This window comes from Chaetodon auriga, chromosome 12 (assembly GCF_051107435.1).
Source record: "Chaetodon auriga isolate fChaAug3 chromosome 12, fChaAug3.hap1, whole genome shotgun sequence".
In the NCBI taxonomy this organism is placed as follows: Eukaryota; Metazoa; Chordata; class Actinopteri; order Chaetodontiformes; family Chaetodontidae; genus Chaetodon; species Chaetodon auriga.
This window is the reverse complement of record NC_135085.1, coordinates 22,152,876-22,177,289: the sequence shown is the minus strand read 5'-3', so window position 1 is coordinate 22,177,289 and position 24,414 is coordinate 22,152,876. Positions and strand designations below refer to the sequence as shown.

Genomic DNA, 24,414 nt, shown 5'->3' with positions numbered 1-24,414 from the left:
GCCAGCCGACGCAGATAAACCTGCACAAAGACAAATATCGAGCTATGTGCATCCTCAAATTCATGGATGTTTTCTGAAATTATTTTAAATAGCTAGCCTTTAATAATTCAGCCTTGAATATACTTGTTCGGTACCATCTCAGCAACCACTTTGCTATTGATTGATGCCAATAGGCAATGTCTAATGTGTTCCTCCAACAATATATATTTCCAACATGAAGTAAGCTCTTCATATTTAGACCATTTTACCTCTAAATCTTTAAAAATGCCCTTAAGAAAGCTTGCAAATGGCATACTGGCTGATCAGCTCCGTTTTTAGGGAAGAAAAACGAGCTGTTAATCGAATTATTTTTCATCCCCTAAACTGAAAAAGAAAGCAAGGTTTTGCACTTTCATTACTTTTACATTAAACTGTTACATAACTTTAAAAACAATGTGGTGATACAGTTGATGCTCGGCTACCTGCATCATTAATGAGAGCCGTAATGGAAGGAAAGAGAGTCCTCTCAGGTACTGCTTTAATCAGTTAAAGCTCTCCTCCACCACAGTGCGATAAACACAGGCAGCGAGACAGACAGCGCTCATTTCTCCGTACCCATGTGTGAGCGACTGTGCTAATGTGTGGCTCTGTGTGTGTGTTTCCCCAGAGGGAAGCAGCGGGGGACGCATCAGAGTCAGCTCTGTTGAAATGCATCGAGCTGTGCTGTGGGAGTGTTCGTGACATGAGAGCCAGAAACCCCAAAGTGGCAGAGATCCCCTTCAACTCCACCAATAAGTACCAGGTACGGGATTAATGTTGCATCATTGCTTTGAGCTGAAAGTGCAGCTGATGCAAGTCTATAATGATGCCCCGACAGCCAGTTATAGACCATTCATACGTTAATTCATGATCGCTGTGCATTTTATACAATCTTTTGCAACTGCATGTGCAAGTTTCACAAGTTTTTAAGGAAAATGTTTAAAGTATGTAGTTTTCTGATTAAACTTAATGTTATATTTCATGTATTTATACCTTTTTTGACAATTCTTCCTTAACCTGACAACATCATGATGTTTTCAAAGAAGCGTTTCCAAGACTTGGACAACATTTTTTTCACATGCTTTGAGTGAATCATGCATATTCATTTTTAACCTTTTTCCTGCAGGGGAAGGCAGCCTGAACATGCATGCTCTTTTACAGCGACACCCTGCTTTACATTCACACTGTTGCACACATTTATACTTGGAAGCTGCCCAACAAAAAGGCCACAAACACAACACTGTTAGCCACAGAGACGCTGCTGCAGTGCTGTGATGTGTGTTGTTCATGATGGAGGGATAAATGTGGATTACAAACTGGTTCGTTTCGGCCGCTCAGAAGATGCTCTGTTGCTGCTTTTCGACGGACGGAAATCCTTTTTCTGTTTGAATTGACTCTGGCGAGAGGCTCGGTGATGTGTTTGATGCTCTGGATGTAAAGACCTTAAACAAAATTGGCAAAGCATAAGAAGCTCTATGCGATAACTTTCCATCGCAGACAATCTCAGAATTTGCAACTGCTGCCTGCTACGTAAAGAACAACAGCAAAAAGCATAATTTCATGGGCGGTACTCCAATTTTGTGCCATTTCGCTTTACACTGTTGGTCTCAACAGGCACAACTACAAGGTCTCGAGTTAAGCTACATGCTTTGTTACATCCTGTAGGAGTCAACAGCAGCAGTGGTGAAATTAAAAGTTAATATTGAACTATGAAAAAGTCATCACATCGAGCATTAACACCTTGCTCAAGGGCACCGTAGCAATTAAGGCAGGGGGAATGTTTCTGTTTTCCACATCCAGTCTTTCCCATCCTGTCTGGAGATTTGAACCAGCGTATGAATAACACAACAGCAATGCTGAAGCAAACAAAGGACTTCCTGCACGTATTTTGTGCACCTGTTCCCTGACTTAAAATAGGAACGTCTGTGTTGAGGGGGAAAAAAAAGCAATTTTGCTCTGGTTTTCTGAGATTAGATATGCTGTGACTCAGATACAAATTACCTGGGGTAGTGTGTGTGTGTGTATGTGTGTGTGTTTGCGTGGGGGAAGGGGTAATGCAAAATGTAACACCACAGGAATACATTTGAGAGTGTGAGTGAATGTGTGCTTCAACATAGGGAATACATATGACTTACAATGTGCACTCAGTCGAGTCTGCTTCGATAAGACTTTCATTTCAAACCTTTTGGAAAAATATGACACCGACGGGCAAAAAAATGGCACGGACGTGAAATTCATTGTCGAGCATTACAGGAGGAGGTCTGTCTTGAGCGTTTTAGGTCTTCTCGTGTCATGTCCTCACCAGTCTGCCTGTCCTCCTCCCCGTCCGTCAAGCTCTCTGTCCATGAGGCCGAGGACAATCCCTCCGGTCATATTCTGGTCATGAAGGGAGCGCCAGAGAGAATCTTGGACAGGTTGGTCAATCAATAATGGATCGATTATATGTCTTCCAAGTAGCACAACATTTATTTTTCTTGTTTTTTATTTACCTATGCCTTCTCTTCCAAGGATGTAGTGAAACAGAATACTCTCACCTGAAAGATTTTCTATGTTTTTGATTAGCCGAAAAGATTAAAACCAACTTTGCATTGATCATAGTTGCAGGCTTTGTATGTGTACCCAAGACCTGATACAGATTATTCCTTTGTGCCATGTGCCTCCATTGGTGACCGAAAAATTAAAAACCATATAGAGATTTAAATCAAAAAGCTGTGCGGTTGCAGTCTTGACGTGTTCCTTCACCACCATGAATCAATCAAGTCATAAAGTACTGGAAGACACGCCAAAACTTTGGACCTTTCAGTGGATTTGATGAAAATGACAAAAATATAGAATAACACCAGTCTTATATTTTGAATGTCTTTTGCTGTAATTGTGATTTAATGGCTTGGAGGATGAGGATGAGGCGCTGAATCGCCCTGTTTGTCAAACTTTTTGTCACCAAGATATTACTGTGCTGACATGAGACGCTGCCATGCTTCATTTTGGCCATATTGTCACAGTGTGCAGAATGATCAGCGGTAGCAGCTGTAACAGTGTTATTAATAAATGCTTTGCAGGTGCAGCACCATTATGATCCATGGCCAGGAGCATCCACTTGACGAGAGCTGGAGAGATGCTTTCCAGAATGCCTACATGGAGCTGGGAGGACTCGGGGAGAGAGTGCTCGGTATGTTTCATAGCACCAGCGACTATCAGCCTGTTTGGGAAAAGGAAGCTGGGAGAAGCAGGCGGACAGAGCGCTCACCTTGTGTAATCTCCTCAGTAAACAGGGGAGTTTAAGCACACATAAAAAATGTAGAACGCTTTTATTGCAGCAGTGTAGACAAAGAAAAGGGTTTTGGTGCTGCAGCCTCTTGAATGAATTGCAGTCGCCTGATGTGGAATCAGAGCTGAAATTACCGTCGTTCCATAAAACGTTAGAGATACGGCGTCTCTGTGGTGTGAGCCTAGCATGTAATGTTGTCTGGATTATGAGCTGCTAATGGACTGGTAATTTAATTCGGATCAAGCTCTGCGCTAAACTGTAATATAATTCGTACATGAAGTAACATTTTCCCTTGTAAAATGCCGTAGACACGTTTTTGAAAAATCATTACCCTGAAGTTCAACTTTCAATATCTCCAAAGTGTTTAACATCCAGACTCTGTAAATGTCATCTTTTTGACAACCGAGGAAAAAAAGTTACCTGGCATCTTTTAAAAAGTGCCATAGGTAATAATTATGTGCTATCATCATTTTGTTAGAGTAGGTGTCACTTTTGCAAAATGTGGAATAGTGCCATTTTTGGAGTGTAACTCCCGAAATCATGTAAATTATTAAATCACAGTTATGCCTTGGGTGAAGCTGATGATGGGTCGGGTGTTTCGTGACACAAAAAAGGTTTCTCCTCTTTTACACTGCGCCTGTTTTTTTAGCAGAGGCATTTTGTTTTGCTTTGCTCCGTAGGGAATCAAAAAATACATATTTCAAGACCTGTGGATTATTAATTAATAGAAGTGCCTGTTTCAAAATGCCTTTCAGACAGGCAACCTCCGAATCTGCATCTAAAATTAAAAATGATTTCTATGCACACTGTAAGTTAAAGGATCATTGCAGCCAGAGGACAATACATTTTCTGTGGAGAGCCCGCACACCTCTTTGATATTAACATTTCTTTGTTAATGGCTACAGTAAAATACCCCGGAGCGTCCTTAATTTATGGGGTGTTTTGGACTTAAAACATCCTTAGAGTCATGAGAAATTGCCTACTTTTTGAAGCACCAGATAAACTGTCAAAGCAACAAAACAACAAGTTTTTTTTTTTCTTCAACAGCCGCAGTACATTCTGAGATGTCATTTCAGTCAGTTATGAACAATCACTTCCCTGATCCCTCTTCTCTTGCAGGCTTTTGCCACTTGAATCTGTCTTCATCCCAGTTCCCTCGAGGATTCACCTTCGACTGCGATGACATGAACTTCCCCATCGAGCAGCTCTGCTTCCTGGGCCTCATCTCCATGATTGATCCGCCGCGTGCCGCTGTGCCTGACGCAGTGGGTAAATGCCGCTCTGCTGGTATCAAGGTAATTGGTTCCACCGATTCAACCTTCATTGTAGTTCCTGAAAAGCCTTTTCTGGGGGTTCGTTTATTGGGCGTTTTGGTGAAGGGATTTGCAGCCAAATGTCTTCAAAAAGGAGTCCCAATGACAGCCGATCACTCCAAGTGGGCCTGATAGATGATGGGTAAATGAAGTTGTTTAGAGGAAGCTCCTCATAACAGTGCAAATGCAAAGAAAGCCAGCCAGAGTAACAGGAAGGTGAACAGTTTAGATGTTCCTCCAGAGGCTGTTTGTACATATCTCCCTGTTACAACTGTTTTCATAGATTACAAAATCTTGAGAACAGCAAAAATCAAATTTTTGATGTGAAAATGAAAAAGCAAAGACGGGCGATAAAGGATGAACTCAGCATATTCCCACGTCAATTTTAGAAAAAGGCTCCTTTTTTGTAAAATGCAGATTCAGTACAGTTATTACAAATTTTCATTAAATGTTAATCAAGTGCAAATACACACAGAGCAGATGTTTTGCCAGAAAAGTAATAAGCTCGGCCGCAGGAAGGTTAAACAACTTCCAAGTGATAAAAATGGATAATGAGTAGAATGAGGAGTTCTCATTTCAGGGGAGGTATTACGAATATGTGAAAAGGGATTTTGCACATTTAATTTCAGGTACAGTAGTTATCATGCTTCCTTTGATAATGAATTTTTTAGAGACATACTGTAATTGGCTTAAAGAACAAACTAGAGGCAGGAGGGAGTGAGGATGTTACTATTTGAGGTGTTAATTCTAAAAAAAAAAAAAAAAAAAAAACAAGCCGCAAAACCGATGAAGCGTCTGATAAAACATTAAAAGCACAAAGTTTTCTCAGAGTGAGCGTTAGTTGGATATATCAGCCGGGTTCTGACTTCACGGTGTTAACTCTGAATTATGCCACGTCTTGACCTGACACAGATCTCACTGGGGCCGAAGCTAAATTTAAATAAATCTGTCGTTAGGAATGTAGACAGGCATTGCTCTTTGCACCTACGTGTGATATTTGTATAATTACACTCCTCCTCTAAAGTCATGTTATCGGTTTATTTAATGACAGAAGAAATGGGCACAGACAGAAAAGTATTGACACCATACAATTTCTATTACATGCACAAGCTAGACTTCATTGGGCCCAATCAATTTTTCAGAGCGCATTTGATTCAGTAAATAATGTAAAGGTACGACCCACAAAGGAAACGCTGATACGTTCTCTCCTCCATCATTATTAATACAGACAATTAAACACCTAAACTCCAAATTAAAGCAGGATTTAAAGTGGTCCATGTGTTGTTGGGACTTGCAGGTGATGCGGTTTTGCTAGCTGTGCCGAGGCGTCAGCGTGCCTCATGTCCCTGCTGAACAGTGTCAGACATCAAGTCTTGTGCTGTGGGTGTATTGTCTGATTGGACAGGAAGAACACATGCACACCCATACGAATCCGGTGTTTCCTCGCAGCAGAGCCCAAGAGGAAACCGGAGCCCGTGGCTCTGAGGCTTTAATTAACGGATGCAGTCCTAACGTTTCAGTGCAAAGTGCATCCTCGCTTCAAGGCGTCGGTCCGAAGGCGTGAGTGCAATATGTAGAGCTCTGTCTTGATTGCACCGTCACTCTGTATGCTGCTGTAGACGATGGTGGGGATTTCAAGAATGAGCTCCATGTGACTCATTATATCTGTGTTACAAACTGAAAATAAATCAAGTCCTTGTACTTTATATGGATGCAGTTGTACAACTCTAAACTATCAACACATTGTCTTTACATGAGAGTCATGTACCCGAAAACTTAAGATCTGTCTCTGACTTCTAGCTGAGATTTATTGCATTGCCTTTGACCACAGAAATAGAAAAAGTTCGAATTGATAGGTGTCCCAGACTTGGACAGATTCGGTCTTATGTGAGAGTTTGGAGAAGCTGAGAATGAAACCTTTTGTACATTATGGTCTACTGTCACTGATGTGATAAAACAAGAACAGAGTTTTTTAATCAGGTCTGCTTCTGTCAGTTTCTTTTATTTTGATGATTTCCAAAAAAAAAAAGGACAATATGTGCCAAAAAAGTTTGTAAGTTGCACTCAGACCAAGCGCTAACGCTGAAGTTACTGGTGCAACTGTGGAAGGCAGATTAAAACACAGTGCCTGAAAGCAGCCATATGACTCTGTTAACCTGTTGCAGGTGCACTGGGGGTTGATAATGAGGATGAAGTATTTTGGGAAGTGCGGTGACCAAACACATATGCTGCTCTTGCTTTGGGTCACAAACCTTAATTTTGATGAGTTTTGGCACAATCCTGAAGTTTGTCCAATGGGAACACACCAATCAAGGTTTCTGCTGCAGAGTTCTGCCAGATTTGAACCCTTAACCCCGAATGGCGCCGTTCTGTTCCAGCGTGACCACACAGCACATTTGAATGACGTGTAGAGCCTACAGGCCCACGATGCACTGTAGCTCACGCGTGCTGTGACACATGACATACAGGTGAGATACAGCGGGCTTTAATGTGGTTACCTTCTGTCTGCGGTCAGGTGATCATGGTGACAGGGGACCACCCAATCACAGCCAAGGCCATCGCTAAAGGTGTGGGCATCATCTCTGAGGGCAACGAGACGGTTGAGGACATCGCTGAGAGACTGAATATCCCTCTGAGCCAAGTTAACCCCAGGTGTGTGTGTGTGTGTGTGTGCGCATGCGTGTTTTTCTATATTTGTGGGGTCCCAACACCGAAAGCCTGTTCAGGTTGGGGGGGTCCAACAACTTTGTGGGGACCAAAATGCTGGACTCCATAATGTAAATCATTAAATTTCAGGGTGAAGACTTGGGTTAAGGCGCGTGCGTGCGTGCGTGCGTGCGTGCGTGCGTGCGTGCGTGCGTGCGTGCGTGCGTGCGTGCGTGCGTGCGTGCGTGTGTGTGTCAGAGGAGGTTTAGGCTGCATGCTCGAGCATCTAAGAGTAACTTTTCGTGTGACTGTGTCTGTGTTTAGGTGTGTGGGCAGCGATCTGTCTGAAAGATGTGTGTGCGTGCAAGGTCATGTGTGTTGATATGTTTATTTTGTTACATAAGAAGATCAAAAACACACTCATACTTGCCTGTTAAATGTGAAGCAAGACTGGAAACAGCTAGCCTGTAAGTAAGAGGTAACAAAATCCACCTAGCGTGGCCTCTGAAGCTCATAAATGAACAAATGAAATGAACAAAACTTGATCATGAATAGATGCCATGTGCACAGAGTGGATAGAAACAACATTAGTTAAGTCACAATATGGAAAATCAGAATGGCAGTGCTGAGCAGATAGGGGCCGTGTCCAGGGCCGGGCTCTGCCAAGAGATAACATGGCACATAACACCCTGTAAAACCACGAATTACCGTTTTACGCTGTGGTTTCTGTGTGCTTTTGTAAGCTTTTGAGGTTCCTGCAGGTGGGTTTTGTTACCTTTGGCCAGAGTCAGGTAGCTGTTTCCCCAGTTTCTAATCTTTATGCTAAGCTGAGCTCATCAGCTGTTGGCAGACAGATATGAGAGTGGTATTGATCTTCTCTTCCAGCTCTGTAAATAGGCGTTTTTTTCCAAAATGTCAGACTTCTTCTTTAAGACTGAAAGCATGAAAACGTGTATGTTTCCGGTCTGTGGAGTGTACCTGTTTGTTTGTGAGGACGAGACAGAAAGACAAACTTTAGGAGGAGGCAACAAAATGTCAACGCTCCCCTTTGCATAATTGCCCCCAGTATCACTGACTCCTTACTGTGTTTGTGTACGTGTGTGTTTGCATGTGTGTGTGTGTGTGTTTCCCAGGGATGCCAAGGCTTGTGTGGTGCACGGCTCGGACCTAAAGGACATGAGCTCCGAGTACCTGGACGACCTGCTGAGGAACCACACTGAGATTGTGTTCGCTCGCACCTCACCTCAGCAGAAGCTCATCATAGTGGAGGGCTGCCAGAGACAGGTCAATGGACAGGAGTGTGTGTGTGTGTGTGTGTGTGTGTGTGTGTGTGTGTGTGTGTGTGTGTGTGTGAGAGAGAGAGAGAGAGGTTGGGCCTTTTTGAGAGCACATGAATAGAGGTGTGTGTGTGTGTGTGTGTGTGTGTGTGTGTGTGTTGAATGTGTGCCTTTTTGATAAAGTCTGGATGAATGCTTGAATGTGCCTGTTTATGTCTAAGTGTGGAGGTATGGTTGAATACAGGAGCGTGTGTGTGAGTGTGTGTGTGTGTGCACGCGCGCATGTGTGCGTGTCCTTGCCATTTAAGGCTGAATGCTGTTTACTGTGTGTGTGTGACTGTTTGTGTGTGTGCCAGTGTGTTTGAGCCATTTGTAAGTGCAGGTGGTTGAATGAATGAATACAGGCTTTTGTGCATGTGTGTATGTTTGTGTGTGTGCGTGGATGGTATGGAGGTCCATCGGTGAGTGTGTATGGTTGAATGCAAGTGTGTATGTGTAAAGTATATGATTAACTGTATATTAAAGTCAGATAATAAGCCTTATATATACCGTGTGCCATAAAGTTGCACTCAGCTTTTATGTGGGAAAAGTGGAAAACAGATGTGTGTATTCACTTGCACACATCCCCATAATATTGAGGTCATGCTACAATTCACCCTGACTCACTCACTCTGGCTCTGTGTGCCTGAATGATTGCAACTCAATTCCATTTTTCATTTAATCTCCCCAGAGCTGCTTTGAAAAGACATTATTAAGACAGAAGGGGAGGGGGGAAAGACAGGCAAGTCGAGAGAGAAAAGCTTAAATCACGGCACTTATCTTTTTCTTCTTGACACTTTTTGTTCGCCGGTCCTTGTGGGTGCAGGGGGCGATCGTGGCTGTGACGGGCGACGGCGTGAACGATTCTCCCGCCCTGAAGAAGGCCGACATCGGCGTTGCCATGGGGATCGCCGGCTCTGACGTGTCCAAGCAGGCGGCTGACATGATCCTGCTGGACGACAACTTCGCCTCCATTGTCACCGGAGTAGAAGAGGGTGAGTGTGGTGGAGACGGGGGGAGAGACGGGGTGACAGAATGGAAGAACTTGACTGAACTTCCATCCACATCTACTACATGCACTTAACAGGAAAATGTTCAAATGTTGTATTGCTTTAATTTTCAGCATTCAGAGAGCTGAAGGCCTTGAATCTTGACCTGCAGTTTGCTTATTAAGACTCGTGAGTCGACATGGCTTTGCCCTCAAGAACTTGACTTGAGAGTTCATCTGACGGACGCTTGAGATTCGACTTGAGGCTTGACACCAGAGATTGGTATTTAATCTTAAGTAGTGCTTGCTAATATGGTGTGAGGAAAGCCATTAGTTAGGTGGACAGTCTGGAAAATTCACTCACGCATGATGAAGAATAACATCAGAAAAAGACCATATTAAAACTATGTCATGGTGATGTGTAACCAACATCCCACCCAAACTCCACTGTGAATAATACATCTACTGTGCATACGTGAACTTTGCATCTCTACAGCATCTCCTTCTGTCATGTGTCCCTCATCGCTGCAGGCCGTCTCATCTTTGACAACCTGAAGAAGTCCATCGCATACACACTGACCAGTAACATCCCAGAGATCTCGCCCTTCCTCCTCTTCATCATCGCCAGCGTTCCTCTTCCGCTGGGCACCGTCACCATCCTGTGCATCGACCTGGGCACTGACATGGTGAGTGGCGAGCTCCTTTTGTTCAGTCCCTTCGTGGACAGGCTAACAATAGCTTTCCTTAATTATCTCGATCGATAGTTTTAACGACGTTTCTGAAAAATGACCACTTAATCGATGCATAGACTGCTGCCAAGCCTGTTCTCTGCGTTATGATGCACTAACTGTTGAACACATATCAGCTTTTTCCTCTCCTTCTGGATGCTGGTTTCCACTGTGTGAAAAATTATAGCTTATAGGCAACTTTCATTCTCTCTACACATTCAATTTACAGGAGTTTCACAGGAGGTCATTACAGCAAAACATACGGTTTTAAATGTGTCTTATTTATTAGCTCATATTCCAAAGCACTCTCTGAAGCTAATTGTTGGCAAGTTTTAGTGATTCTTCTTGACGAAGGGATGCTAATTGTTAGTATATTGCATTGCTGCGGGCAAAATAAAGGTGGCATTAAGAAAACTAGTGTTAGTAGTGGTGTCAAATATGAGTGCCTGAAGGTAAAAAGAACAAAACGTCTGGTTTAATTTGTTCTTTCTGTCGGTGGGAGAAATTCACTTTTGGCTCGCTGCCGACGACCATTTGTTCAAGCAGAACAAAGACCGGGTGACGCTCACATACAGATTTACATTTCACAGCTCTGCCATTTCCAGATGCCAGTCTCTCCATTGTATTTCCAGCAGTAACAAAAAGAGTTGCTGGCACGCTGCTTGCCTGAGGGGCGTAATCCATCATTACAAAAGAAAGGAAGCCCAGGATGAATATGTTCAAAAGGACTTGTTCACTTGTGTTCATTACTTTAACTTTCATTTTTCCTGCTCTCAGCCACCAGACAGTTGCATGCAGCTGAAACTGGTTCTTATACATCCCAGTGAGCCAAAAGCAAACATTTTACAAGAAATTAGGTACATGTACTACATATTCGACTGCCAAGAAGCATTTTAAGTCTCCACAGGTTAAAGATAAAGAGGAGCAGCTTGCTAACATTTTTAATAAAGCCGTTTCACATATTTTGCTCGAGTGATATCAAAGATTAACTTCTTTGTTTTCTATCAGCGGGACAGATTTGTTCATGTTGACAAATATTTACTTGACTGTCTGCGATCACAGGGGTAGTGCATTCTTTATTGGCTGGATTTCTCTTTAAAGATGCGATGATTGAAGTTTAAAAGCACCTAATTTGTGCACCTGCTTTGCATATAAAACCCTTCCCTTCAAAGTAGCATGTCTGCATGTATCTAATAACCGCTGGTGGAGTGAACAGCTGGATGTCTGCTTTGAAGAGAAGGACCCTAAAATGAAAATATTTAAATATTCAATCAAGTACGTAAGAAGTGTTTATTGTACAGTACACAAGTAAAACTGCAAATTTCCCATGTCTGCTGGTGAGGTTGTTAACAGCTTGTTAACAGCTTAGTTCAACTCCAGGCAACAGGCTCGAGGGCTCTGCTGAGATTTAGCAGTGACAAGCAGCACTTGGAGTGTGCGATGATTATTTTTAGCAAGCACTGCCATGTGGAAAAGGATGGCTGCAAAAGATGTTTATCAAAGTGGGATGTGGCACACTTAAGACTGCTTCTATGCAGAAACTTGGATGTCGCACACAATCGCACAGAGATGCACACACACACACTTCAGACGTGTAAAAAAAAAAAAAAAAAAAATCAATGCCAGGCATAGTCACATCCCTTTGCCTCTCCTTGTCTTTCTCGACTGCTGTGGGTCAGGGGAGTGTAACACCAAAACAAACTGGATTTGTAGACCGCAGAGCTTGTGCTCAGTCTCACACAGTGCCGAGTCCACACCTCAAATCCCACCTAAGTCGCAGAGATATCCTGCCCTAAGTCACACATATTGCTCTGTTGCTTACCTGGTAAAACCAGCCAATATAAGATCTTTATTACAGGGACCTTTCTACCTTCCTGTTTTATGAGAGTCTTGAAATTCGCTATCCATCTCTCTCCTCTTGTCCCCTCTCCCCGCCCCTCTCTCTGTCACTGTCACTGCTCCTTTTTTCCCCTCTCCTCGCCTTTTTTCTGTCTTTTCTCCTTCCACGTGGTGATTGAATGCTGAATCGCATTAATAGTGATCTGTCTCGGGTACCCCGTGTCTGGCACTGTCACCATACCTTTGTACTGTTGACACAGAGACAAATTCTGGCACATTTATTGTGCAGGGTGCATGAAGTCAGCTAATTCTGTGCTATCCTTCTATTCCCTCCAGGTTCCTGCGATCTCATTGGCTTATGAGACAGCTGAGAGCGACATCATGAAGCGCCAACCAAGGAACCCCAAATCAGACAAACTGGTCAACGAACGCCTCATCAGCATGGCCTACGGACAGATAGGTCCTCTTATGGCTCTTTGTATTAAACCTCTTAAATCTGACTCACTGAGACAGGCCTCTTGTAGCGGAGTTATGGTTATAATAAACATCAGACGAATAAGAATATTAAATGTTGACATTCATCAGAAATTCTGGCATTTATTACTGCCTTTGTAAATGTTTAGGTACACACAGTTATGGAAAATATATCAGGACAGTCAGGAGAGAGTCCCACAGTTTTCGTCTAATTGTCGTGACATTTACAGCAAATTGAGAGTGGAGAGTGCAACTATTTTCTACTGAATCTTGGTCATGTTTCGCTGGTTGGAACCTCACTCGAATGCATGCTTTTTATCTCTGGTTTTATATGGTTTGGGAATAGTGGAAATCAAAGGCTGGCCCAATTTCATAGGCTGTTAAATAGGTCAAAATATGACAGGGCTTCATTGGATGACAATTTAAAGCTGAACATGCTCAAAACAGCCGGCAACTCAGATCAACTCCCATAATTCTTCCAAGATGAGCACCACTGGGGCAAAACTTTTGCAGGTCACATCAAATCACATTTACAAGCAACTCTTCTGACTTTACAGCTTGAAGTCCTGAACGTTTAACTGATGATCTGATGTAGAGTGACAAACAATGAACGTGACAGTCGAGTGAAAAGTCCAACTTATAAGCAAACACCAGTGAGGAGAATTAAAGCTAACAGCATCCAAAAACAGATGCAATTTTCTTATCGCTGACAAAATGATGTTGACATCTATCAACAGAAACCCCGACCTGATGCAAGGTTTTAATTTAACAGCATACTGAAGGATATGATTAATAAGCGTCATCTTAATCCTCGATCAGCGCTTGTGCAGGTTTCTTATATGTGAAGACTTCAGCTCTAAAATAAGATGTCCATCATGTTGAAAATGTTACGCCCACTCTGACAAAACAAATTTTCCAACGTGGAATTAAAACTCACTATCGGCTATTATTTCAGTCCTCAGCTGTCTGGAGGCATTTACTTACCAAACAGCAACATTGTGGAGGGCAGAGGGAGGAAGACATAATCACCGGTGCGGTTGAAATGGTATTAAGAGGAAAAACACCAGGTGGACTGAGGCTGAATGAGTGCAAATCAATTTATTTCTCATAATTTGCTATAATTCCTGTAAATATGTGATACAGAAGTATTGGACCGTTGGTATTATTAACGCGTTGGCTGTTTGTCAAAATAGCTTTTGTCTAAAGACCACCATTATCTATAAATCCTGTTATTTTCAGATTTGTTCTGTAAAATCACTGCCCCTCTTGCTGCACTGTGCTGCATTACAGTCATATAAGTAGCTGCTTTATGCTTATGGAAATTTAAGATCCCTAAATGCCTAAAATCACTGAAATTTGTGTCTGTTTTCTCCAGAATTAGTGCTAAATGACATCGTTCTTTACAGGAAACTTCTTGGGAAGTGACAAACCCATAAAATAAAGTGTTGCCGTCAGATGTGATGTAATGCTCAGATGATACTTTGGCGTTGATCCATTGCATGTTTTTTTGCTTCCAGGCATGATGCAGGCTCTCGGTGGCTTTTTCACCTACTTTGTGATTCTGGCTGAGAACGGCTTCCTCCCAAAGAACCTGCTGGGCATCCGCATCAAGTGGGACGACCGCAATCTCAACGACCTGGAGGACGGCTTTGGGCAGCAGTGGGTAAGGAGCGGCGACAGAGACAAACCAGCGCACCCTTTGAATATTCCCACAGTCATGCAGGAATAAATGTAAGGTGCGTTTGAATCTGGCAGACCTACGAGCAGAGGAAGATCGTTGAATTCACCTGCCACACCAGCTTCTTTGTCAGCATTGTGGTTGTCCAGTGGGCCGATCTTATCATCTGCAAGACCAGGAGGAACTCCCTCTTTCAGCAGGGCATGAAGTAAGTGAGGGAGGAAGAGGCGTGAGGAGTGAAAGATGGAGAGAAGGGTGTGAAACCTGAACTGTCTGAACCTTTTTCTTTCTCTGATGTCCTCTTATTCTCCGTTCAACAGGAACAGAATCCTGATTTTCGGTCTCTTTGTTGAGACTGCTCTGGCTGCCTTCCTCTCCTACTGCCCTGGAATGGACATCGCCTTGCGCATGTACCCCCTGAAGTACGCTCTGCATATGCATATCTCCACCGAACCGAAAAATAACCTCTTAAAGACCTAATAGGCTGCCATTAGCCTGTCACTCTGGGCTTTAAATGAAGTCTGTGATCTTCTTAAACACCAAGTTGTTATCCTTAATATTCAAAAATGGCTGCAATGAATTTAACAATTTGCACTGTGCCTGTGACTCGCTGCTACGCGATCCATCCCCCACCCTGTGATACTCTTTTTCTCTTCCTCTCAGGACCCTGTGGTGGTTCTGTGCCTTCCCATACAGTCTTCTCATCTTCATTTATGATGAGGTCCGTAAATTCATTCTGAGGAGGAACCCCGGAGGTAAGCAGTTATTAAGAGAAACCAAGATTAAAGGGTTTCAGCCTTCTTTGTCTTGTTAATAAGCTGAAAGAAAAAAATTGGCAAGTGATGGTATAGTGATTGACACCCCTATCTCTGGAGCCACATGTGCCATTTTCCATCAAGACCCTTCCTCCTCCCCCGTCCTCATCCGCCCAACACATCCTAAAAAAAGTAGATTGTCCACTCGTTTAAGGGCACACTGATTGACAAAGTCGCCACAGCTCTGCTCTGCTGATCTGACCTGAAGGATCCCAGCAAGCGTTTGACAGATGGTGACATGCAGGAGCTCAAGTTCAATGTCAGTCCAAACGAGTGCAAAGAATCATAGAAAAACAACTCTGAGCTGAGATCTTTGGGAAAGGACAGCACCGCTTTTACAAAACAATGTTGGGAGCAATTATCGATTATTACTGGTGACAAAGAAAGTAAGCTTTAGTTTTGTGTAACGGGTTTTCAAGACAGGTGCCAGCTGTCATTTTGAAAAATGTCATTTATTTTTTGGGATAAAATACACGATACAAATGTTGCAATTTGCATAGTTTTTCAGGCGGATTTCAATGTGATCGTTGTCATTTTCATGTGTTTTATAAAGCAGTAATCATTTCCATGCAAAACTTATCATTAAGCATAGCCTTAACATAAGAGACTTCAGGCTGAACCAGAAGCACTGCAGCTGAATACTATCAGGCATCCAGCAAGCCGCCGAACAATTCTCCAGCTTTCAATGCCGCAGCCTCTGCAACACTTGACTGATTACTGTTTGTCTTCCAGGTTTGATTTCTGACAAAGTAGCATGTAAATGCACTGCTGTTTGGCGGTTTGCTGAGGAATTCCATTTGATAAATGGAGCATAAAACGGTGACAATCAGACATCCGCATCACCACTGGAATCTAATCTGATCTGATTGTCGGGCCAAGGGCTGCGTCTGCACTAGATTTCAACCAAAGTCCTTTAAAGCTTTTTAATATATCTTGTTACTAAACAGACAAGGATGGAAACATAAGACACTTGTAATTTTGTTTATGAAAGCAGTGAAGAACTATGATCAAAGATTACTTCAAAAACATACATGGATTCTTCTTTTGGCCTGAAGGTAAAAATCTTTGTCAGCGTGAACTGTCGAATATCTAGGCAGCAGTCTGTGTAGGCTCTGCCAACTCAGTGAACATATGTTAAACTTGCACCAGGAAGCAGATTACACCTGTCCAACACCAACAGAAAAATTGGCCAACGATGAGAAGGGAAATTAAAGCAAGCTGATGAAGACTCTTGAGATATGCCCCAAAGATCACACACACGATACGGACGCCTCACAATAGCTCAAAATCTGCTCACTGCCACGACGTTTCAGCTGAGAGGGGCAAGACACGGGGAGACAAATACAATTTATCGTGACAGTTAATCATTTCTGTTAATCTGTGTGTCACGGGCTGCTGATCAGAGTCTGAGAGTTATAAGGGGATTCATTTGGAAATGTACAGAGACAAAGGCAACGAGATGAATACAAATAGAGTGGTACAAAAGGATATTATGAAAACTGCTCGCCTGTCATTTTGGTCTCTGACACTTTCCCCCTTTCTCTTTCTGCCTCTCTCTTCCTCTCTTCCAGGTTGGGTGGAGCAGGAGACATATTATTAACATTCAGTAAATGTCAGTTTGAATTGTGGGTGTGTGCGTGGGTGTATGTGTGTGTTTGTGTGTGCCTGCCTGTGAGGGTGGAACCATGTGTGTGTGTGTCTGTCAGTTGTAATATTGCATGGATCAGTTCACAAATCTGATTATCATAAAAATACTGCTGAAAATAGGCTTTTGATTGTGCTTTGAGTTTTCCCTTTTTGTTTTCTCAGAGAGCTTTTCCTGCAGAACAGTGGTAATGTACACCTATGTGCCTCACATAAAGCGTCCCCAGAGTGATGCATCATGGCCTGTTCGGCTGTAGAGGAATACCAAATGTGAAATGTACCAAATAAAATGTATTTCAACATATTCCCAGCCATCATGTTATTCTCTTAATTGATCAATGTCAGTCCTTATTGCCGTTACTGCACAATAATCCTCTTGAGTTAATTGACGTTTAGACCTTAAACTTATCAACTTTAATGTGTAGGCCACCACATGCACCAATAAGTAGAATATTTTCCAAATCACATATTGTTTACTAGTAATTACATCACTAAATGTAATATTTGAAGGCATTTTCAACCTTACTTTGTCCAAATTCAAGCCTGATCTGGCTTTGCATATAAGTGTGTCAGGCAATCCCACGCATGCCACAGATGAATCAGCAAGGGCAGATATAGTCACCAATATTAGCTTATAACAGATATATCAGCAGCAGCAGCCAGCCCATAAGAACAGCAACAAGTATTTGCAGTACAACAAGTGCCAAAAAATATCATATGACTGTTACTGTATAAACCACGATGCCATTACGTAGTTTAACCAGAGTGTACTAACAGATGTAACTTTCAGAAGTAAAATGTCCTGCTCAACACACACGTTAGTCACATTTCTTCAACACCGTCATCAAAACTTTTCTACAATTATATTAAAAAGCAAATATCATCCGGAGTTCATTCCATCAGATTTTTAAACTCTAAAATATCGATACTGGTGTCAGCCTCACACATCCTGTGTCAGCCAGGCTCTGCCTATGCTCATAGGCTCCTGATCTCATCATCCATTATGTATGTCCTCATGTCTTCAATCCACTGGACACTCGTTACCTCACTGTCAAAAAAGTTGGAAAAAAAAATCGACATGCAGCGAAATATTTCCTCCCAGGTCCCTCAGTTCTGGAACCAGCTCTTTGTGGAAGCTATTTGTTCAGAAATCTTTAAATATAAAGAGAAAGGCAATGTCAAAACTATTGTAAAAATTAGATGGGGTTTGAAGTCTCATACTACCAATCAAAACCTGGTCTACTCTGAGCGGAGCATGGTCTATTCTAACATTTTATGCAACATTAATATGGGAAAAGGCCGTTGGGAACCCAGTCTAGGGCAGCTTCTGGGCATCATTAACCTTCCTACCTGTTTGCTGTCTGTATGAGCGTGTATGTAGATGTACAATTGTGTGTGTGTGGCGTTTTTCAATACTTTAAAATACCTGTTGTATGCATTTATTTTTCCTGACGGTGGACATGGGAGCTGCTGCATGTTTATCCATCTCACTGTCACATTGACCATTTTATTGTTGCGTGCGGTGTTCTGGATGCTAAACTTGTCGCTCCATCTCTGACTTGGGTTGAGGTATTTCTTTCCCCTCATGTAAAGATTCTCTTGTCACACTTCTTTTGTCTTCTTGACTTCTCATCTTGAAGATTGGTGGTTCAGTGACAATAGTTTAAGTTTGGGCTGTCACAGTACCATCTTGGACTTCTCAACTCATTTTCTCATATCGGTGTCTGGTGAAATTATTTTGTCGCACACCGTATTTCATCATTCCCTTTTGCAGTTCCCTTATCTATTTCAGCGGCTGCTTGGTGTAAATACACTATATAAATAAACTTGACTAGGGCTTCAAATACCAATTATTTTCATTATCTGCGTGCCTTTTTTAATTAATTTTGATTATGAATCGTTTGATCCGTCACAAACGGCAAAGAAAAGCAGAATACCCTCACAACTGAGAAGCTGGGACCAGAGAATGTCGGTATTGTTGCTTTTTAAAATGACTTCAATGATTCATCGATTATCAATATTGTTGCCAATAAATTTTTGCAGATCAACTAATCAATCAACTGTTTCAGCTCTAAACTCAGCCAATGTAAAAATAAAAATAGTGCTGCTAATAGTAGGTTTACATTTTACCTTAAGATCTTTATTTTATTGAAACATATCTGTATTAATTAGGATACTTACTTCTTTACTAAATGTATTTATTTATTACCGTCTATGCTGTTGCATGTGTTGAGGGGAGAGGCAGTGGAAATTTTGTGGTTCATCAGTATGTAAATGCATTTTGTGATGTGTTATATGATGTGAAAGTCCTTCAATTTTGGACCGACGTTTTCTCACTTCGACCGCGCCTGACCTTCCCCACCCAACCCTTCACGGATTTAGATAACCAGGAGAAATAACAACATCCGCCTACGTCACTTCCGTTCACTGCTTGGCAAACATGGCGCTGCTTCTAAGGTCAGTACATCTGAGCTACACAATTTTGGTGCTCGGAGGAATCTCTTGTCGCTTTTCGGTGTTATCATGTCGAACGGATGAATTAACAGCACAGTAACGATATAGCTCCGGACTTTACGCCCGAGTTTTGCCTTTTACTGCGGTTTATTTTCCTTATGTAGCGTAAACATATAGCGCTAGCTGACGTTAGCTAGCGGGCTAACGCTAGCTGTTTTTCAGGTGTGTGAAAGCTAGCGCAGAGTGAACTTTGATTCTGAGTATCAATGACAGACTCAGAAGGTTTTATTTGTTGCCATTACCCCTCGTTTCGGATGACACAAACATAATTCACCGTTGTTAAGCTGTGCTTCCTTTTTTGTAATATTTTGCGTGGTGTAATTTGAAGCTCTGTTAGCTAACTGACAGTTTAGCTACACTCTCGAGCCTCTGTCAGGAGAGTAATAGCCAAGATGAAAGTCAAGTGTTTGCGTACTTTGACCACTTCTATGACCTTAGATGGCTGTTGAAGGTAAGCACAGCGCTGCTCGGGCTAATCAAACCAATGTTTATTAAGGGTCCTTGAAGATAGGTTATTCCTCCTTTTGCACCATAGAGACTTAGATAAACAGGACTGCTGCTCCTGATCCGTTATTTTCTCCATCAGATTGCTTTAGGTTTGCCTTTATCGCTAAAAAAAACTGGAGTTCGCAATGTTGTGGTCTCTGTTTTAATAGGAACGACTTGATTTTGTAACCAATTATTAGAAGACCTTCCTCCAATAGTGATGTGTCCTGCATATGTGTTTAGTGCAACAGTGGAGTAAAACGTTGTCATCATGTGGTCAGAAATAGGTCTTAGCAGTTGTTTTAGTCAGCATTATTTGTATCATTGTTCAAAGTATGTAACTTGCTTTATAAATTTTCCATAAGTTAACTCGATGTGTCTCATACATTTGTTTTTCTTTTTCTTTTTGTATGACTGCGTACACATAATCTAATTCTAACACTTCTTTCTTGTCTTTAGGACATTTGCCCGTCAGGGTGTCTGCATCTCCAGACCACACTACAGTGTCCTCTACAGACAGTGAGTTGTGTGTGTGCTTGTATGAGAGAGAAAGAGGGCGTCACATAAATGTACTGCTATAAGCCACAGTCCTGATGTAGATACATGCTTAAATCTACGTATCGTAAACTGTTCACTGTGTGCTTTTGTATTCTAAATGTTTTTCTCTCCACTACAGTGCAGCTCCAATGGGAACCACAGCTAAGGAGGAGATGAACAAGTTTTGGTCCAAAAATGCCAGACTAAACAGACCAATGTCTCCTCATCTCACCATTTACAAGTATGTACTGTGTGTCACGTGCGCTACACTGTAGCCTGTGTCTTGTCCAGAAAATAATCTCAAGTTTAGGACGGTGTTGTTGTTTGTAACGTTGGTGATCTAGTGATTTAAATCCTTCTCTTTCACTAGTTTAATGTTAGTCTGCGTTGGAACATTCTCTTAAGATGTTGGAGTCTGTCACTGAAAGTTTCAGCTGTCATTTATTTGGAAATGTGAAAATAGCTCCCAGGACTTTGAGCTTTCACCTTTGTCTTGTATCTCAGCCACTTTGGGTTATCTACCATTTTAGTAAAAAAACCGTTGTCTGTGTTCCAGATGGTCCGTCCCCATGATGATGTCCATCACACACAGAGGAACTGGAGTGGGGCTCAGTGGAGGTAACACATCTGTTTTACCCTACGCTTATTTTATTATTAGCTATCATTACATAAAACACTTATTGTACCGCCGCTGTCAGCTTCTGATTGACCCTGAAAATCTCCTCAGGGCGTTTTAGTCCACCACTATTGATTTCTGCTAAGAGCATTTACTGGCATTACAGAACAGACATTGTTCAATACAATTCAACCCTTTGCATGTGAAAATCAAGTCTAACACTGGACTGCTAATAGCTTTAAGTCATTTGCGTGGTGTAAAGGCTGAGTTTGTGTTAATGTGATGTTGTGTATCAGTGCTGTTGACCTTGATGTACCAGTCTGTAAAAGCTGGGTCGAATTCTGATGGGTTCAATAAAGGTCAGCACCCTTAACTGCCAGTTTAAGAGCAGCCAGTCATTATGTCACATCTCTCTGTCAAAACATGCTACACGCCTAATCACAGTGTCTGAAATCAGCTTTCCAGCTCCGTTGTGAAGGGCTGGTAAACTAAGACTGTCACCCACAGCCATATTGATTTATTGTAATGTTTAGATATCCTGCCGCTACTTTCAATACTATTTTGCATGGAATTCAAACTCAAGAGTTAATTCCATGTTTGATTTCAAAGGTTGTCTATTCTCATGTGGAGTGGACGTTTTATTTTTGTTTGCAGTCCTGCAACTCTGCCTTTTGTGTTCACATCGATTCACACCTGCTATGTGTTTCCACAAGGAAATAATGTGAAGTCTCTTCTACCGTCAGGCCTTTTAATAACCACCCAGACAGCACAGAAAGACGAGCTCAGACAGAACCATTGAGTGCAGTGCACTGAGACAGTCTGCCAGCGAGGAGCCTGTTTGATACGGAGCCGTTGTTTGGCCTTAATTTAATGTAGTCAGCAGGGAAAAAAAGTTTTTACATAAGTGAGATATTCAGATGTTTGGAACTTGCTGGTCAGTGGTGGTTTGGTGACTCATGGAGACTAATCCAGCAGAGTAGCATGTCAATTTTAGGTCATGTGTTCATTTCTCACTTTAACCCCAAAAAGCATGCATGCACACATTTTCCTCCGCCGCCCATTCACATACACGCCTCTCCAGCCTTTGGTCTCATTACTTCTGTCTGTGTCTAGCTATCTCGGCCTTTGCCATGGCAGCGCTGGTATTACCGGGAAATTATCCGTACTACCTGGACTTGATCCACTCCCTGTCCGTCGGCCCTTTTCTAATTGGGTTGGCCAAGTTCGGTATCGCCTTCCCCGTATCTTACCACACCTATAACGGCATCCGCCACTTGGTAAGAATTCAGTAATTTGATTTCTAGACCTAGCAAATGTTTGTCTCTTATTAAAGTGTGTTTGAGATTCTTTGGATGTTTGTTGCCATCACCCTGTTTGGTGTAGTGTTTGACCTCCTCAGCTTAAGCTTTTAAAGGAGACGAGTCTCTATGCAATTCAGTCATTTTTGTCATGTTTGCTCATTTTATTTTTATACAATATGCATTATATTACTAAGATTCATAAGCTGATGGTGCTCTGTTGTTCTCATGCTAAATTTTCTTCTCTCTCTTTTCTCTTATTTTCTCATTACTATTTAAATCAGTGGTGGGATAGTGGCAAGGGCTTCAAAATCCCAGAGGTCTACCGCACCGGCTACACAGTTATTGGCCTGTCCATCATCACCTCCCTAGCCCTGACTTTTCTCTGAGCACAGGACGAGAAGAGATGAACACAAACGAAAGCAGAGGAGGGAGCTGAAGGGAATGTGGACTGGATTCACTGTGGGAGTTTTGTGTATATGTTCGGTTCTGGTCTATTGCAGGCCCCATTTGATCAAAGTATTAAATAAAGGATTATATTATGCTGTATGCACAAAAGAGGTGTTGTGATGTTTTGTCCCTTGGAATTAATTATACTCTGGAAAGCTTTGGGGTCATCAAATGCAGCAAGAGTGCAAAGTGCGTGCAAATGTGACCCAGTTTATTTCACACTTGTTCTCAGTGTGAACAACAACCAGCCGCCAAAATTAGATGTGTCCTACATGTTCTGTCCTTATATAATATGTCTAATCGCGCTGTGACGTCATATTTATTAATCACTTTGCCCAAGTGCTCTGTTGCTGCCGGCCCAACCAGCCTGCCCCCCAGTTGACTCTGTGCAGAGCAGTGTGTGTTTGTGTCTGCATCGTGGCTGTTGACTGTCGGCTGTCATTCATATTTTACCTTCTTCAGGCCGCAGCTGCTCGGATGCATTTTTTAACATCAGGAAAGAGAAGGGCTGAAATGTGGAGAGGCAGCCCAGTGGTGGAAGCTGTGTATGTGAACAGGCTCCTCACCGGCAGCCTGCCTCAGGCCTTACCTCCCACTGAGCCGCACAGGAGCTACACACTGCACCTGAACAGCTTTTGTCCTGCAGTGTGAATAAAAGCAAACCGTGATGTAATGTCAGATCCAACTCCTTTTATGTAGGGTACAGTAACAAGTGCATGGGGGGAGGGAAAAACAGCACTAAACGTTTTGGGGAGGAGGCTGCACCCAAACTGGTTTTGAACAGGCTGGTTTGAGAATGTGTCTGTTTAGATCAACTGAACTTACACTGAGAGAAACACCGTGACCACTTAGTTTAGTTACCTCCAACAAAATTGCTTTATCAATTTGTTACCGGTGGCTCGAAGGGAAAACGGTTGTCAGCTTGCGTTTCCTTTCAGAGCTGGTGATAAAATTTATTTGTGAGCCACACATGTAATCAAACATATTGCGTATAAAGGACACAGCAAACCATCTCTACAATAACTGTCAGTGCATATAAAACTCAAGAGTTAAAGCCTTTTGATGTTGTTACATTCTCCTCGGAGCCACATCAGCCTCATAGTACTAGACAAACATCTCTATATTTAACAGTTGCCAGCTCAAAATAATTGGTACAGGAAAAAAAAAACACTTGCAAAATTGCTCCCTCCGTGTGACTGTTTGGCCGATAGCAGTGAGTGTGACATGTAGACGATTCCCTGCTCTGAATCCACGTTACAGGCACATTTCCATCTGAGCTACAGATCCATCGGACTGCAATTTTCGATTGTGATTGACGGGAAAATTGCCCGAACTCTGCAGGGTTTAAGACTGGATTTGCTTATAGTCTGCTCACACCAAACCTTGCAGAAATATTTCCCATTTTCAGAGTGAAAACAAACTGTGGTAATAAAAACATGGGCTGTTCACTGGAGCTTTCCCCTGCAAGCAGTGAGCACGTTGCCTCAATGCTACTGATGCATTTACAATGCAAGATGTTCCAGTTTTTGGTTTTTGCGATATTATCACCATTATGATGATTTGACTAGATAACCTGTGTGGAAGCAATGGGGGATAGAGAACAGGGGCTCTCCCCGTCTCTATGAGGCATAAAGAGACTTATGATTACGCGGCGGCAGCACCCCCTACCGGGCGGCAAATTGCTATCCACAGGGCTGCGGTCCTGATGCTGAGGGATGGTGAGGATGCTGCACAGGGCTGGGAGGGGGAGTATAAACCCGCTTTTGATCGAAAAAAATGTGTCACA

General features: G+C 42.4%; 2 protein-coding genes across 3 annotated transcripts in view; both read left to right on the top strand.

Annotated features, from left to right (window-relative positions):
- Positions 1-17,030, top strand: part of atp1a2a (ATPase Na+/K+ transporting subunit alpha 2a) — a 31,980-nt gene extending 14,950 nt beyond the window's left edge. Inside the window, exons 11-25 of one of the 2 annotated variants that reach the window (XM_076744898.1) lie at positions 647-781; positions 2,353-2,432; positions 3,078-3,187; positions 4,406-4,581; positions 7,115-7,251; positions 8,379-8,529; positions 9,388-9,556; positions 10,081-10,235; positions 12,453-12,576; positions 14,108-14,253; positions 14,346-14,476; positions 14,589-14,690; positions 14,932-15,023; positions 16,655-16,695; positions 16,893-16,954. In XM_076744898.1, the coding sequence (XP_076601013.1) occupies positions 647-781; positions 2,353-2,432; positions 3,078-3,187; positions 4,406-4,581; positions 7,115-7,251; positions 8,379-8,529; positions 9,388-9,556; positions 10,081-10,235; positions 12,453-12,576; positions 14,108-14,253; positions 14,346-14,476; positions 14,589-14,690; positions 14,932-15,023; positions 16,655-16,683 (1,737 nt within the window). In that variant the 3' untranslated portion in view covers positions 16,684-16,695; positions 16,893-16,954. Of the gene's footprint in view, positions 1-646; positions 782-2,352; positions 2,433-3,077; positions 3,188-4,405; positions 4,582-7,114; positions 7,252-8,378; positions 8,530-9,387; positions 9,557-10,080; positions 10,236-12,452; positions 12,577-14,107; positions 14,254-14,345; positions 14,477-14,588; positions 14,691-14,931; positions 15,024-16,654 lie in introns of both variants that reach the window. The other variant, XM_076744897.1, reaches the window with a different exon arrangement.
- Positions 17,031-19,125: 2,095 nt separating this feature from the next.
- On the top strand, positions 19,126-22,738 carry sdhc (succinate dehydrogenase complex, subunit C, integral membrane protein). The gene is made up of 6 exons (XM_076744077.1): positions 19,126-19,184; positions 20,187-20,246; positions 20,404-20,505; positions 20,821-20,882; positions 21,994-22,157; positions 22,463-22,738. Exons 1-6 carry the CDS (start codon positions 19,168-19,170, stop codon positions 22,565-22,567), a joined length of 510 nt encoding a protein of 169 aa, XP_076600192.1. The 5' UTR covers positions 19,126-19,167; the 3' UTR covers positions 22,568-22,738.
- The last annotated feature ends 1,676 nt before the right edge of the window (positions 22,739-24,414 follow it).

Coding starts and splice junctions, on each gene's coding strand:
- sdhc (XM_076744077.1), top strand. Junction 20,506..20,820: donor CCTCATCTCACCATTTACAA/GTATGTACTGTG, acceptor TCTGTGTTCCAG/ATGGTCCGTCCCCATGATGA. Junction 22,158..22,462: donor ATAACGGCATCCGCCACTTG/GTAAGAATTCAG, acceptor TATTTAAATCAG/TGGTGGGATAGTGGCAAGGG.